Source organism: Cetorhinus maximus, chromosome 22 (genome assembly GCF_964194155.1).
Source record: "Cetorhinus maximus chromosome 22, sCetMax3.hap1.1, whole genome shotgun sequence".
Lineage (NCBI taxonomy): Eukaryota > Metazoa > Chordata > Chondrichthyes > Lamniformes > Cetorhinidae > Cetorhinus > Cetorhinus maximus.
In genome coordinates this window covers 6,328,608-6,343,665 of record NC_135900.1, presented here as the reverse complement: position 1 = coordinate 6,343,665, position 15,058 = coordinate 6,328,608, and the positions used below count along the sequence as shown (strand labels likewise).

General features: G+C 38.4%; 1 protein-coding gene across 11 annotated transcripts in view; it reads right to left on the bottom strand.

The window, feature by feature from the left end:
* The window catches only part of ppfibp1b (PPFIA binding protein 1b), a 151,040-nt gene that overhangs the window by 42,628 nt on the left and 93,354 nt on the right, over nt 1-15,058 (bottom strand). For 6 of the 11 annotated variants that reach the window (XM_078567690.1, XM_078567689.1, XM_078567692.1 and 3 more), the window contains 4 exons: nt 11,757-11,849; nt 8,969-9,061; nt 3,660-3,771; nt 2,974-3,006 (listed from right to left, as the gene is read on the bottom strand). In XM_078567690.1, coding sequence (XP_078423816.1) covers nt 2,974-3,006; nt 3,660-3,771; nt 8,969-9,061; nt 11,757-11,849 — 331 coding nt within the window. The remainder of the gene's footprint in view (nt 1-2,973; nt 3,007-3,659; nt 3,772-8,968; nt 9,062-11,756; nt 11,850-15,058) is intronic. The other 5 variants (XM_078567695.1, XM_078567700.1, XM_078567696.1 and 2 more) reach the window with 3 other exon arrangements.

Genomic DNA, 15,058 nt, shown 5'->3' with positions numbered 1-15,058 from the left:
CAGACCTACCTATGTGCTTAAAATCGTTTCTTTTATTACTAAATGTTTACTTTAGTTTTGTGAAAATTCTCTAAGATTCGGTGGACATGTTACTACTGAATTCAAAACACGCATCTCGAAATAAAAATTCAAATTGCAAAACAGTTGTGGCAGCTGTTTCAAGTTTCCCTCTGGGATTTGAGCAGCTCAATGTTTACCATCCACTGTGCCATAACAATTGGAAAATACATATTTCCAATAAGCTTTTTTGATGCAAATACATGTTTCAAGCTGAAAACCAGAATTATAAATACATTCATAACTACTGCAGCAGGGTATAGTAAATGTTTATTTTTCCAGAGCAGTTAATTTTTTTTGAATTCAAGTTTTTTTTTTAAACCAACACATTTTCAATGGCTTTGTTTTTCCAACACGAACACTATTTTTTAATGAGGGGGACAATGAAAATTAGGAAGTTGTTGCCACAGCAAAACTAAGTTCAGTACAACAGTGGAAAATGATAGCCAAGGTTCGAAGAGGAGGGCGCTGGGCTGGAAAAAGGCAAAATTCCACGAGATGAGGGGCTCTAGCCCAAATTAGCTAGGTGAAGTTAGCAAACAAGCTGATACATATGAAGATTCTCTGTTGCTAATCTGGAGTAGATTGGAGCACAAAATATATATGCCTAGAACAGGAAGAGAAATGCATTGAACTATAGAGTTCAATAGATAAAGAAAGAAATTAAAATTGAACTAAAACTTTAAAAAGGGAGGCACATGATATAGGCAAGGCCAACAATAGAAATAGTAAAGGGTTTTATAAACAAATTAAAAGTAAATGAATAATTAAAGAACAGGTAGAATCAGTGTTGAAGGAGAGTTCAGTTGTGGAGGATGAGGGTATGGCAGACCTAAATAAACGCTTAGCACTGATTTTTACAAATGAGGAAAATTAATGAAACCCAAGATGGATAAATCACCGTGCTCTGGTGCTGTTGAAATATACAAATTGCGCAAATGGAATAACGAGTAACCAACATATATACTCTTGTTCAAGAAAGGAGATGACAAGCAGCTAGGCAACTATAGACCAGTGACTTGATCTGTTATAGCCAAACTCTTAGGAACTTTTAATTATAGATAAAATTAGTAAATATTTGGATGATGTATAGCCAGCACCAACTTGATAAAGGGGAGAATATCTGATGAACTTTAAAAAAAGTGAGTAGGCACACGAAGCGAGAAAGCTTGGCTGAAAAGACAAGCAACTGGAGAAATAAAGCCTGGACCACAATACGAACAAAATGCAACTAATTTTATAAACTATTATTCAAGGGCATTACCTATACTGGAGATTCTAATTTACAATACTCAGTACTAAAAAACTTGCAGAACTAGTCTTAGAGAAATTATAGGAACTATTTGAGCCTTGGAATGAGAAAAGGCCATTTCATCCATTCCAAACAAAGTATATTTGAAGAGCACAGAATCATACAGCGCAGAAGAGGCCCTTCAGCCCATCGAGTCTGACACGTGAGAAACACCTGACCTACCTACCTAATCCCATTTACCAGCACTTGGCCCATAGCCTTGAATGTTATGACGTGCCAAGTGCTCATCCAGGTACTTTTTAAAGGATGTGAGGCAACCCGCCTCCACCACCCTCCCAGGCAGCGCATTCCACACCGTCACCACCCTCTGGGTAAAAAAGTTTTTCCTCACATCCCCCCTAAACCTCCTGCCCCTCACCTTGAACTTATGTTCCCTTATGACTGACCCTTCAACTAAGGGGAATAGCTGCTCCCTATCCATCCTGTCCATGCCCCTCAATCTTGTACACCTCGATCAGATCGCCCCTCAGTCTTCTCTGCTCCAATGAAAACAACCCAAGTCTATCCAACCTCTCTTCATAACTTAAATGTTTCATCCCAGGCAACATCATGGTGAATCTCCTCTGCACCCTCTCCAGTGCAATCACATCCTTCCTATAATGTGGCAACCAGGCCTGCACACAGTACTCCAGCTGTGGCCTCACCAAGGTTCTATACAACTCCAACATGACCTCCCTACTTTTGTAATCTATGTCTCGATTGATAAAGGCAAGTGTCCCGTATGCCTTTTTCACCACCCCACTAACATGCACATCTGCCTTCAGAGATCCATGGACACATACGCCAAGGTCCCTTTGTTCCTCAGAACTTCCTAGTGTCGTGCCATTCATTGAATACTTCCTTGTCAAATTACTCCTTCCAAAGTGTATCAACTCACACTCTTCAGGGTTAAATTCCATCTGCCGGAGTTTTTAAATCCCACCATAAACACTGCCGCTTTGCCACTGACTCCATTGCAAAGCATCAGGGACTTTGTTCCCTAAACAGTAGTGAGATGACAGTCTATGATAAAATAGTTACCAGAAACAATTGTTGATGAATAAATATTACAATGCATTTGGCAGAATTAATAGTGTATGATGAAGCGCAGTGAAGTGCAATGAGCAGCCATGCAAGGGTTTAAAATACAAAACAGCACAATACCAAATCAGGACTCATCTGTAACCTTTAGCATGGAGATATTTAAATGGTTTAACAATGGCTGGAAATTCAGTTGCATTTAGCACAAATAGTGAGCCCATAGACTATCTTAAAAGCTTAAGATGCACCCAAGATAAAAATGGAGGGCTTGGGCAAATATCCTCTATTTCCTAGCCCCCAGCCCATACTTACACAAAAGGTGAATTTCTGTAACAAGCAAAATTTTCAGTTAAAATCTGACAAGCAGATTTGATGCAGGATGTATAAATCCACTCTTTCCAAATAGCTCAATTTCCACCTTTTACTCCAGTGCTACAACTCAGGATTACAGATGAAGAAAGGAGGTTTTGACATTTTTCTCAACCGAGCATGCAAGTTGCAACAATAGAGGGTGGCAGAGCATCACCCGGAGGCACCTGGATGCAATCATTACACATTCACAAAACAAGACACCAAGACCTTACTTTTCTCCTTCAGCTTCTTTTTATAACTTTCCTCTGTGCAGGAAATTCACACAGGTCATGTAATACAGATACAAGAAAAAAAGTTGTCTGTTAGTTTACAAAAAAAAAAGGGAGAATTTAAAACCACATTTAGTACATGATGAATATTTGCAGCTGCTTAGGTACACATTCCAAAACTCTTTCAAAATGCAGAACCTCGCCCGCAGCATAAGAACAAAAAATATATATATTTCTGCCGATGGTGTTCACGTGACTGAACAGGCAGATTCTTGACCTCCGGATCTTTGGGCACGTGGGACAAAACTCCTACAAATTCAACTTAAATTAATTTGGTACATAGAAATAAAAAAATGTAAACATTGCAGGTTATGATAAAAGTTCAGAAAGGGTCTCAAAAATCAAGAAAACAGCAAGAAATCTTTGTCAGGAACTGCATGCCTTACAAGACTTTTAATATATTATCTATGATACAAAATGCATGGACAATCAATGTTGGCCTTATCAGTGACACGCACGACATGAGAATGAATAAAAACATATGGCAAAAACAAATTAATTGAAGATGGTATATAGGACTTGAAAATCTTATGATAAAGGAACAGGGAGTTGCTATATTCAAAATACAAACTAAGTCAATGCCTCTCCCATTTTTCTTACGCTGATGATCAAGGAATCATGCCTCTTACCTGCCCCACTGTCACTTTCGTCTATTTCAGTTTTGTAACTCATTTCTGAGCACAGCCTCTTGACCTCCGTGTCTTTCTGCTCCAATTGTTCCTTCAGCTGCACCAGCTCATCCTACATCACAACAAAGAATAATTTCTTTAGTAGTAATTGCACTGTACAAAGATTAAATGATTATGGTCTTTTAAGTGGCTTAAGAGCACCCACATCTACTCTTTACATTGTAACCAAGAGTTCATGGTGCAACACAATCGACAAGATAGATTTAATTTGAATTTGGCTAATATTGTTAAGATAGAAAACGTGCATCTCTTTCCCAAACAGCGTTTGAGTTAGGAACATAGGACTTTAGGAGCAGGAGGCCATTTGACCCTTCGAGCCCGCTCCACCATTTGATAAGATCACGGCTGATCTGATTGTGGTCTCAATTCCACTTTCCTGTCTTCAATTAACATCAACATTCCATTTGCCTTCCTAATCACTTGCTGTACCTGCATGCTAACTTTGTGATTCATGTACCAGGACACCCAGATCCCTCTGTACCACCGAGTTCTGCAATCTCTTTCTTCCATTTAAAATAGTAAACCTCTTCTCTATTCTTCTTGCCAAGAGGACAAATTCATGTCTTCCCACATCTGCCAATTTTTTGTCCATTCATTTTACTTATCTCTATCCCCTTGTAGACTCTTTACCTTCTCCTGACAACTTATTTTCCTACCTATCTTGGTATCACCAGCAAATTAACTACCATACATTCAATTCCTTCATCCAAGTTACTGATATACATAAAAAGTTGAGGCCCCAGCACTGATCCCTGTGGCACTCCACTCCATAGCTTGCCAACCTGAAAATGACCCATTTATCCCTATTCTCTGCTTCTTGTCGCTAACCAATCCTTCATCCATGATAATGTTATTCCTTACACCATGAGCTTTTATTTTGTGTAGCAACATTTGATTTGGCACCGTATCAAATGCCTTTTGGAAATCCAAGTTCTTCACATCTACAGGTTGCTCCTTTATCCATCTTGCTTGTTACTTCTTCAAAGAACTACTTTTATAAAATTATTATTCATTAGTGACACCGACATCCCATGATTGGGCCAGCATTTATTGCCCATCCCTAATTACCCTTGAAGTGGTGGTGATAAGCTGCCTTCTTGAATCACTGCAGCCCATGTGGTGTAGGTAAACGCACAGGGCTGTTAGGAGTGCCAGGGTTTTGATCCAGAGGCAGTAAAGGAGTGACAGTAAATTAGTTAAACATGATTTCCCTTTCACAAAACCATGTTGATTCTGCCTGGTCCCATTATGATTTTCTAAGTATACTTCTCTCACCTCCTTAATAGATTCCAGCAATTTCCCTATGACAGATATTAGGCAAACTGGCCTATAATTTCCTGCTCTCCATCTCCCTCCTTTCTTGCTATTTTCCAATCCACTGAGATCCTTCCAGAATCTAAGGAATTTTGGAAGATTATAACCAATGCCTCTATCTCTGCAACCACTCCCTTTAAGACCCTAAGATGCAGACCACCAGGTCTTGGGGACTTGTCAACCTTTAGGCCTAATTGTTCAGAGTGGGATAGTCAAGAGCACAGGCTTTGATGGTCAAGGGAGCAAATTTCAAAAATGCCTTTAACGCCTATGAGCAATACAAGCTAACCTACATCATTCTTTAGTCTCTCTTCCTCACCCATCCCACTCTAGTGTACATAACCAAGAACTTTATCCTATGGTATTCCAAGAACCAACAGGGTAGATTAACTCAATTTCTTTGGTTAGGAATCAGCCTTTAACCAACTGCACATTATGCTCCTTCTCAGAAAACCTCTTGCAACAAATCCTCTAAACTTCTAGGCTTGTACTACACACATATTGCAAAAAAAATGCACTGGTTTTCCCATGAAAACTGGTTTCCCAACATTTCTCTAGCCTACAATGTTATTTTAATGTGTCAATCAGGTTGTTTATTTTTTATTCGCTCATGGGATGTGGGTGTCGCTGGGCAAGCATTTATTGCCCATCTCGAATTGCCCTTGTTCAGAAGGCATTTAAGAGTCAACCACATCGTCCAGATTTTGATTGAACTCAAATTCCACTACCGGGATTCGAACCCAGGTCCCCAGAGCATTACCCTGGGTCTCTGGATTACTAGTCCTGCAACAATACCACTATGCCATTGCCTCCCCTTAACTCTTAAGAACCTTGACACTGCATTTGTGGTGCTGACACCATACACCCAGTTTATTTAGAAGCTTTAACATTATTCACCATATATTAAGAATTCAGATTTACTTGTAGCAGACAAATAAAAATTCTCCAGAAGTCATCAATGCAGTCCACTAAAGCTTGTTCCTCTAATGCACTAATTCTCAAGACTAGAATACAATTGTATTGCAGACACACCAATTGTGTTTGATTCCACGGTCTGGCAGAATACGTCAATATTCACTTTTCAAATAAATACATTTCTTACAATGTCCACTTTAAAGTTCTTCCCAACTTAAAAACTAGTGCCCTCTAGTGCTCCTGGCCTAACCTCAATAATACTTGTGGTTCAATTTATCTGTACGATATGCACCTCAACAAGATCTACTCCTTAACCATCTTCTCTAGGCAGTGGAGCTGGAGCTTCTTTAATATTTCCCATAGCATATTCCCCTTTCACTTGGAATCCATCTTTCTGCTCTATTAAACACCCTCTTCAATCTCTATACATGTTTTCTGAAGTGTAGTTATCAAAACTGAATACAACTAAGTAGAGTCTGAGCAGAAGATAATATACAGCATTATACCTGCATGCTCGTCTGTCTGTTTTGGCAATATCTATTACATTTTCTTTAATTAGTTGCCATAATGCCTCAAATGTTAAGTGAAGGTTCTACCATTAATGCCAGGATTCCAAGACCCCCCATACTAAATCAATCCCATTTAATGTATATGTCGCACATTTGTCTGCATGTAATCCTTCACATACCAATATTTGTCAGTTCAGCTGAGCGATGATCTAAATTCTTCTGAAAAATCACTATATCCTGTTTCCAACATACTCTATTTTAATGGCCTCTGAAAATGTATCAACCTTGCAATTTTTTTACTCATTCATGGGATGTGGGTGTCGCTGGTTAGGCCAGCATTTATTGCTCATCCTTAACTGGCCTGGAGGTGGTGGTGGTGGTGAGCTGCCTTCTTGAACCACTGGAGACCACGTGGTGTAGGTACACCCACAGTGCCTTTAGGGAGGGAGTTCCAGGATTTTGACCCAGCAACAGTGAAGGAATGGTGATATATTTCCAAGTCAGGGTGGTGAGTGGCTTGGAGAAGAGCTTCCAGGTGGTGGTGTTCCCATGTGTCAGCTACCCTTGTCCTTCTAGGTGGTAGCAGTCAAGGATTTGGAAGGTGCTGTCTAAGGAGCCTTGGTGAGTTCTTGCTGTGCATCTTGTAGATGGTGCACACTGCTGCTGGTAGAGGGAGGTGAATGTTTTTGGTTGGGGTGCCAATCAAGTGGGCTACTTTGTCCTGGATGGTGTCGAGCTTGAGTGTTGTTGGACCTGCATTCATCCAGGCAAACGAAGAGTGTTCCTTCAAATTGGTTTCAGTCTGTCGATTAAGAACGGGTCAAAGTACTGACCCAAGATGTTTCTATGCTCAATTCTTTCCCCTAAGCAGACCTTACAGCTCCCAAAAATAATTTTTGTCTAACCTCCAATCCAGTCCCCCCTTTTTAAAATCATAGACTCTTGTGGTTTTCAATTTATTGGGAGACTTATTTGGAACATTGTATAAGCCTTTCTGAAAGTCTAAAGAATTTTAATTTACTTTCAGAATGCTACAAACAAGTAAAGCTGTCAGACTGGATCTTGCTCACATAAAGCAATGCTGGTTGTTACATTATTATAGTCAGTACTTTTACTAGTTATTAATGTTAAGTTAATGGGCTCAGATATGGATCCCCTTTTTAAATATATAGGCATGTTTGCTTGCTTCTAGATCTGTAGGGCATCACCATACCCAATGATTAATTATGAAGATTGAGGAGGATAAGAGGTCTTTGAACTTTGAAGCCACCCAATATTTTGAAAATGATTTTTTGTGACTCTGACCAGTCCTATGTTGTATAATATACAGGGGATGGGAATCAAGTTACAAAAGTCTAACAATGTATCATAACGATGTGTCATTGCCCCGAAGCTTGTTCGATTGCCTGGGGGAGTTGGGGAGACTAGCTCCAGTGCTTTGCCCGAAATTTTCTGAAAGTCTTTTCCCTCCATTTTTGTCACCTCGGGAAGTTACCACTACTCATGACTGGAAAGCAGAGGGCACAAGGTTAGGTTGTCCACTGGTTAGAGAAGGTATGTTTTTCCCCTCACTTTCCGTTTCATATTCTTGAATTCTGTCCAGCAAGATGCATTTAGCTACATCTATGCTTGACCAACAACACCTGCTAAATAAACATTTTCTTTGTAATTTATTTTTAAAATCAAATGTGGGACGTGGACACTGGTGGCAAGGCTAGCATTTATTGCCCACCCCAAATGCAAATTGTGTTAAATGTAATTCTTGACTGTTGAATTTTCACAGGATTGAACTTTTTTTTTTTAGAAACAGACGATAGACTAGGTAAATTAGAAGGCTGCACACCGAACTTTGATTCAATTTAAAACAAAAACATGCACAGGGCAAATCAAAAATCCAGAAGGGAGAAAAATTCATCTAGGAGAGGACAACTGATAGCAACTAATTCTTGCCATCAGTCTGTTGTACATTTTTTTAAAAGTTATACATTATAGGAGTTTTTAAATCAATAAGTTGAATCTTTAACATAAGTTGCTCACTGGATGAAATCAAAATGTTTTTCAAAACCATGACTTTGCTAATAACACTAACACATGCAGGCAGGTGGAATACACCTGATTAAGATGAACACAAACGTACAGACATAATGCAAAGAGTTCAACAGAACCACAGGTGAAGTTTGACCATCTTTTGTTTAAGCTTTACAAATACGTACTGAGACGGTAAGTTAAAAGCACTGCATGCTGGAAAAGACTGGTGGCAGAACAGAGGTTGCATATTCCATAATTGCTGCATTATGCTGACGTTGCCTATGCTTTTTAAAGAAACTGGAGGTACTTTAGAAAAACAAAGCTGTACAAAAAAAAAATCACGGGAAAACAAGTTCCATGCAAAAGATTAATTTTTTTTTTGCAATCTTTTAAAGACACACAAGTATGGACACAAACGCACAGCAAAACAGTTCAGGCAAATGTTACAGCACAGCTTTACCAATAAACCAAAACCCACCACACCTTTACTGCTTGAGATTTTTGTTCCATTCGCTGCTTCTCGTACTGCATCTGACCAACCTTGATTTTCAGGCTAGAGAGCTTAGCCATTAATGACTGGTAGAGACGAGGAAATACAAAAATAGAAAGCTAGAGGCTGAAAGAGGCAAAGCTGGAATAGCTGAGGTACGCTGCCCAGAAACATCTTGCCACTACTTGAAGAACAGTAGCTCTTTAAATATTTACACAAATATGCATCAGTCTAAGATTCAAACACAAGAAACCTAAGCAAAGAGCATTTGCAGGAAATGGCCCATCAAACAAAACCTTTTAATGCCTGAAACCATAACCCTTGGGCTTTTGCTGAGGAGTTTGATTGGATATTAGCCCACAAAGTATATCAGCAGTTTAACCTGGCTTTCTTAATGAAGTGACTAGGTCAAAGTAATTATTCACTGAGAAGATAACCCTCAGCACTGGCCTTTATCCCATCACAGAGCATATCTACTATTGTGGGTCCCAACTGCAATATTGGCAATGAGTCAGTGTAAACCCAGTAAAATGCGGAAGTTTATCATGCAAAACCATCAAGAAAATAAGAATAGAATTAAGGAGGGAAGAGGAGAACTAGAGATACTCAAGAGCTTTTTTGTGTTTTTTTAAAACATGTGAATCAGGCTACTACAGTAACAGAACGACTCCAGGCATCGCAATGGCATTGTTTGAGTAGCCTCAGTATCACAGGCTGGAAACTTCAATTTATTTGGAAAAAAATTGTTGGCTCAGAGTTAAAATGCAAACAGGGTTTGCATCAGGGTTAAAACTTTCTGGAGATGTAGAAAGTTAACTTAAGTTGTTAACAAACTACTTAAAAATGTTTTGCAGTAATTAAACAGGTTAATACTAACACTCTTATTCACCCATACAAAGAATTAGATGAGAAACAAGTAGCTCTCTTTCTGTAGTGGAATTTGACCTTCCGCATTTATTAACTCTAATTATTTCATCTTGACTAATAAATGTTATTTCATCTTGACTAATAAATGTTATTCTAAGAGCCAAGAGGTTCTGCATCAAATAAATGTGTGGGGAAAGTAATTTTAACAGAGACCAGATGCTAACATGAACAAATTCCAGTTTGCAATTGGCCACTTCTCAAGTTTTGATATAGGGGGAAGAGGCTGGGGTAAGAAACCTTGGTCTCTTGGTGCTCCTCACTGCTACGTGTTGTCATTTGACAACTGATAAAATGGTTTTGAGCCATACTGATGCTGAGTTATTGCACTGTAAAACCAGATTCAGAGCCTGATCTGACTCGAAATGATGTACAGTGGGTTTAATTCTCCAGAAAACCATCACAAGGATGCTGTAATTGTACTGAGCATGCCTTGGTGAGCTCAAAACCTCTAATTCTTAATTTACAATCAGCTCCATAGAATATTACTGTAATTTCTACATTAACATCTAATGGGAACAATAAACTTGCCTCTTATATAATCCATTCCATTTTATCCACAGCATTATAATTTTGTCACTTGAAAGACATTTCTGAAGATAAACTAATAATTTATGTAATCAAAGAGTGATTGGAAAAAACAGATCACCGTAAGATAGTGTTATTATGTACTCTAATGGAATGGCTATATTATCCAGACATTGATGGAATTAAAACTGGATCGTCAACACCTTAAAAAGTGAAACTTCCCATCCCCTATATAAGACAAGCCTTGCAATGCACCATAGTTGTTCAGTTTCATTACCCCAGTGCTATAGACCTTATGTAAAAAGAAAACAACTCCTGTACATTAAGGAAAATAATTACACTGTTCACCAAGTATAAAATATCATATTTAATAAGTTTAATCAAAGTAAGCTTATAAAATATTCCCTTTTTAAAGGAAGTGCTTTCAACATTTTCTTCTTATGTTTAAGGTATAATTAGTAGCATTTCCTTGAGTAGATGTTACTTTCAAATGCTCCTACAAAAATAGTTTACAGAGCAACCTTTAAAGTAAATGAAAGCTGCTAATAAAGCTAAACAACTGTTAACAATTTTGCACCAGCTTAGGTTGACTACTTAAGAAAAGAAAGGACATGATGGGTGGGATGGGTTTAATTTCCCATTTCCAAGACTGGACTAATCCATTACAGGTGATGGAAAAAGCAACCTCATAATTAATTCCCTTTTATCTGCATGTTGTTCCATGTGAACCAACGAAAAGCAGGGAGAGCAGTCCACAGGCTTAGTTTCGGATTGCTCATTTTACAGACACAATAGCTGAACAATAACAACAATATTATGTAAAAAATAAATATACCTATGAACACAAGTGTTAAAGAGCTTCGTAATTTAAGGATTGGAGATTTGCATTTCAAGTCTCTCAAAACGTAAACATCCTTTGAAATGGACTGACCGCTGTGTACCGAAATCGATGCGGTTTGCCTAATTAAGGGCAGCTATAATTCAGTATAAACTATTGTGCATGAAGCACAGGTTTCAGTACAATGCAGTATGACAAATTCATGACTTTCTTTTTGCACTCCATTCTAGACTGACTAAACAGCAGTGCTGGCAGTACACAGGATGGTTATTTGCTTAGCCTATCAGCAATAGAGGCTCAGCTTGGGAAGAATTTACAAAGGGATATCATAATACAGGGGCCCCGGGGTGGGGGAGGAGGGAAATAACATTCAATAGTGACCGCATTAAAATGAAGGGCAAATACCCATCCCAAGAGCAATGATGGACCACCTTAAATCATTTCCGCTTTGGTAACACGATAAAATCACAAGGTTTAGTATACTTTTTTACCTTGGTTGATTTCAGCTTCTTTTCAAACTGAATTTTTTCATTTTCCATTTCAACTACCTTCACTCTTAGATCATTAACCTCTTGAAATAACCCCTAAAGCAAAGGAGCAAAGTTTCAATTTGCATGTACAATCACTTGACCACATTTATTAGCGAGAGCGATGCAATTGTAAATTCACAAAAAATGCAAAAATATTCAAAATGCTTGCAAGGATCTACAATATACAAGTATAATCAACCTTATTATTGAACTATTGCTCATGAACAAACCTATTTGTTTCTCATACAATTATGTAGAACATAACCGTTATAAACCCAGACACTGATCCAGCTAAGTTGTTAAATTTACTGTGACTGATTACTTTCAGTCGACTTCACTGTTTAAATATTACTGACAGCTTCATACCATGCAAGTGAAGCTAAAATGATGGGTTGAGATATATTTACTGAGCAAGTTAAAATGAATCCAGTGGCAAGCTGAAGCATACAGGCATGGGTGGGTAGTTTAACATCTTGGAATTTGTTAATTAGATTACATCAACTGTGCAAATATGCAGAGTTCCTGCAGCCGTGCAATGCACCAAATTTTAGCAGAGAACCCTGACATTTCAGTATAAGAACAGCCCAAATTACAGCACAATCTATGCAAACACATACATTTCAAAAGGTATTACTCTTGCTTATAGTCAAGCCAGGGTAAACACGTATAAAGAATCAAGAATGGGGATACAAATTTGTCACAAAGTAGGGTGTTCTGATGCATTAACACTGTACGCTGAGTCACTATAATTGGATTCAATTGAGTCCCAAGCAGTCCATTTACTTCTGCATTTAATATTTCAATTTGCAATGCACCAAAAGCCCTCTATGGATAAAAAGGTAGGCAAAGTGTGCCAGATTTCTCAAATTACTAACCTGTGCACCCAGGAATAAACTCAAAATACTTAAATGGAAGAAAGGACAGATGCTTGGAACTACCTGCACCAAATCTCTCCCTAGATATGTGTTTAGATTCAATAAAGTTATGCATATTTACTTATTTCTTTTAATCTAAAGTTGAATGTAGATACATATACTAACCATCATACTCACCTTTCAGCTGTCCTAACATTAGATGGTTTTAGCATTCCTCTTTCCTTTCCCAGGTGGCAATGCAGGTGACTCAATTTTTATATTTATGTTTCTATTTTGTGACATGTTCCCTACAGTGATCAATATTATATTTAAGTAATTTTTAAAAATCTTACCTTAATACCCTACCCTCCAGCTGATACCTGTCTTGGGCCCTCCTCTGCCTACTGCCTCCATTGGGCCTTTCTATACATTTTCCACCACTACCACACCACCATAATCAGTAGCTACTCACTATTCCCTGCTTCCCTGTGGAAAATCGGCAAATAATTATCACACTTGAGGGGCAGGGGGCTGGTATGAATACGCTGTTGGGGTAAAGGGGTTGTGGTGGTGGTGGGGGGGGGGGGGGGGGGGGAGGAGAGGTGTGTGTTTGTGAAGAGAGCAGATAGGGCATAGTTCAACTAATTTAGCAGGCAAAGAGAAAGACCTGAAGGACCAAAGTGCAGAGGGGAGAAAACAGTGGAGTGAGAAGAGGAGAAAGAGGGAAAGAGGAGAAGCCCACTGCTTCTTCATCTTCAATCTCAACACAGCTAGGAAACTGTTACTTCAGTTTGTCAGAAAGCCCTGTTTATGTATTTGCTGACCATAGTTTACTCATACACTCTTCTTTAACTATTATGTAACCAAGCAAAGCAACTCATTCTGCCATGGTTTTAAATGTACAGGTTTTCCTTTGCTCTCTAACTACCCTACCACAAGTTGTAACGCTGAACCCTAAATACTACCAAAGAACATTACATATAAATTCAATTCTAACCTAAAATATTGCACTCAAACAAGGCCATTTACTAACAAAATTTAGAACAACCCTGAACTTGTACTGGAATACATCGTAAGACTTTTAAAAATATATATTCCCAAATGACAATATATTTTGCAAGCAGATTATTTAATCTAGATTATCAATATTAGTATAAAATCAAAAGGCTTCAAGCAAGATTTCAGGTTAGAATTCTCTTCTCTTTTTCTCCAGACAAGAGAAACAAGCTCCCAAACAATAAAACTGTTTGCCAATTAACAGAATTTAAAGAAAAAGCACTAGATGATCAAATAGTTCTTTTAAGGACAGGTCTGAGGTTTAAGAATAATGTTAGACACACAAACGCTGTATGAAAAGAATGCGTGTCAAGCTCCTGAGAGCAGCACAATGCCCCATCATTGATGACGAATGTAGAATGTTAGAATTAGATATATATTTTAGCTCCACTCCATTTGGCAGGGAGAGGGGGGCAAGGTGCAGTTGAGGATTGCGACATATTTTACAGAAGCCTTCCTCACAGGTTTAGTGGGCTGGGTAGAATGCATATTGCAGTGAATTACATAGTTTGTGGATAAAAAGAGCTTGGTGGGCAGAATGATCTTTTGATCATCCATGTTTCTCACTGATTTCATCAGATAAAAGCAGTTAAAAGTTTACTTGACTCGGCAATAAAGGGCAATGAATGCAGCAATAGATGGACTGAAGATGTGCTACTGTAATCTTAATTCAAATTTTTCTCCTTCTCAATACCTCCTCATGGCAATCAAACATGAAACATGCACTGGAACATTGGCTAAGATGCTAATGCTATCTAGCATCTTTTGTTGTGCAGTCACCTCTTGATCCCCAAACCGTGACCTCTTTTCCTGGAATAATGCTAGCTCCACTTCCACTTTCTCCATCTGCTGTCTCAGCTCTGTTATTAGGTTAAACAATGACTGTAGAACACAAGGCAAATGAAATGAGAGAATAGAAAAAGAGCGGACTAGAACAAGTAGTGAAAAATGAAATCATGGACAGGATAAGCAGTTCTTAAAAATACAGACGCCACAAAATTTTAGCTGAAATCTGCAGTAAGACGAACATTCATGCCGAATTTACTAAATATACTATGGCTTTAGAAACTAAAATTCTTGCCTGCATAAACTGATTTTCACATTTACTGTTAATAATCTGCACCATAGGCAATATCAAGGTGAACAATCAAGGGCTTGTTCACATCTAAATCAGTTCACTAAATTGGGATTAAAAGTTGTTTGCAGACTGTTTTTTGCTGTGGAGGTCAGACTAATTCGCTCAGGACCGATATCAGTGCCGTAGAACTGACCCACTTCCTTTAAAATGTTCCATCTGTATTGATTTAGTAGGAGAGTTTTTTTACAAAGTAGCCCTAAAGTAAACAAAATCAG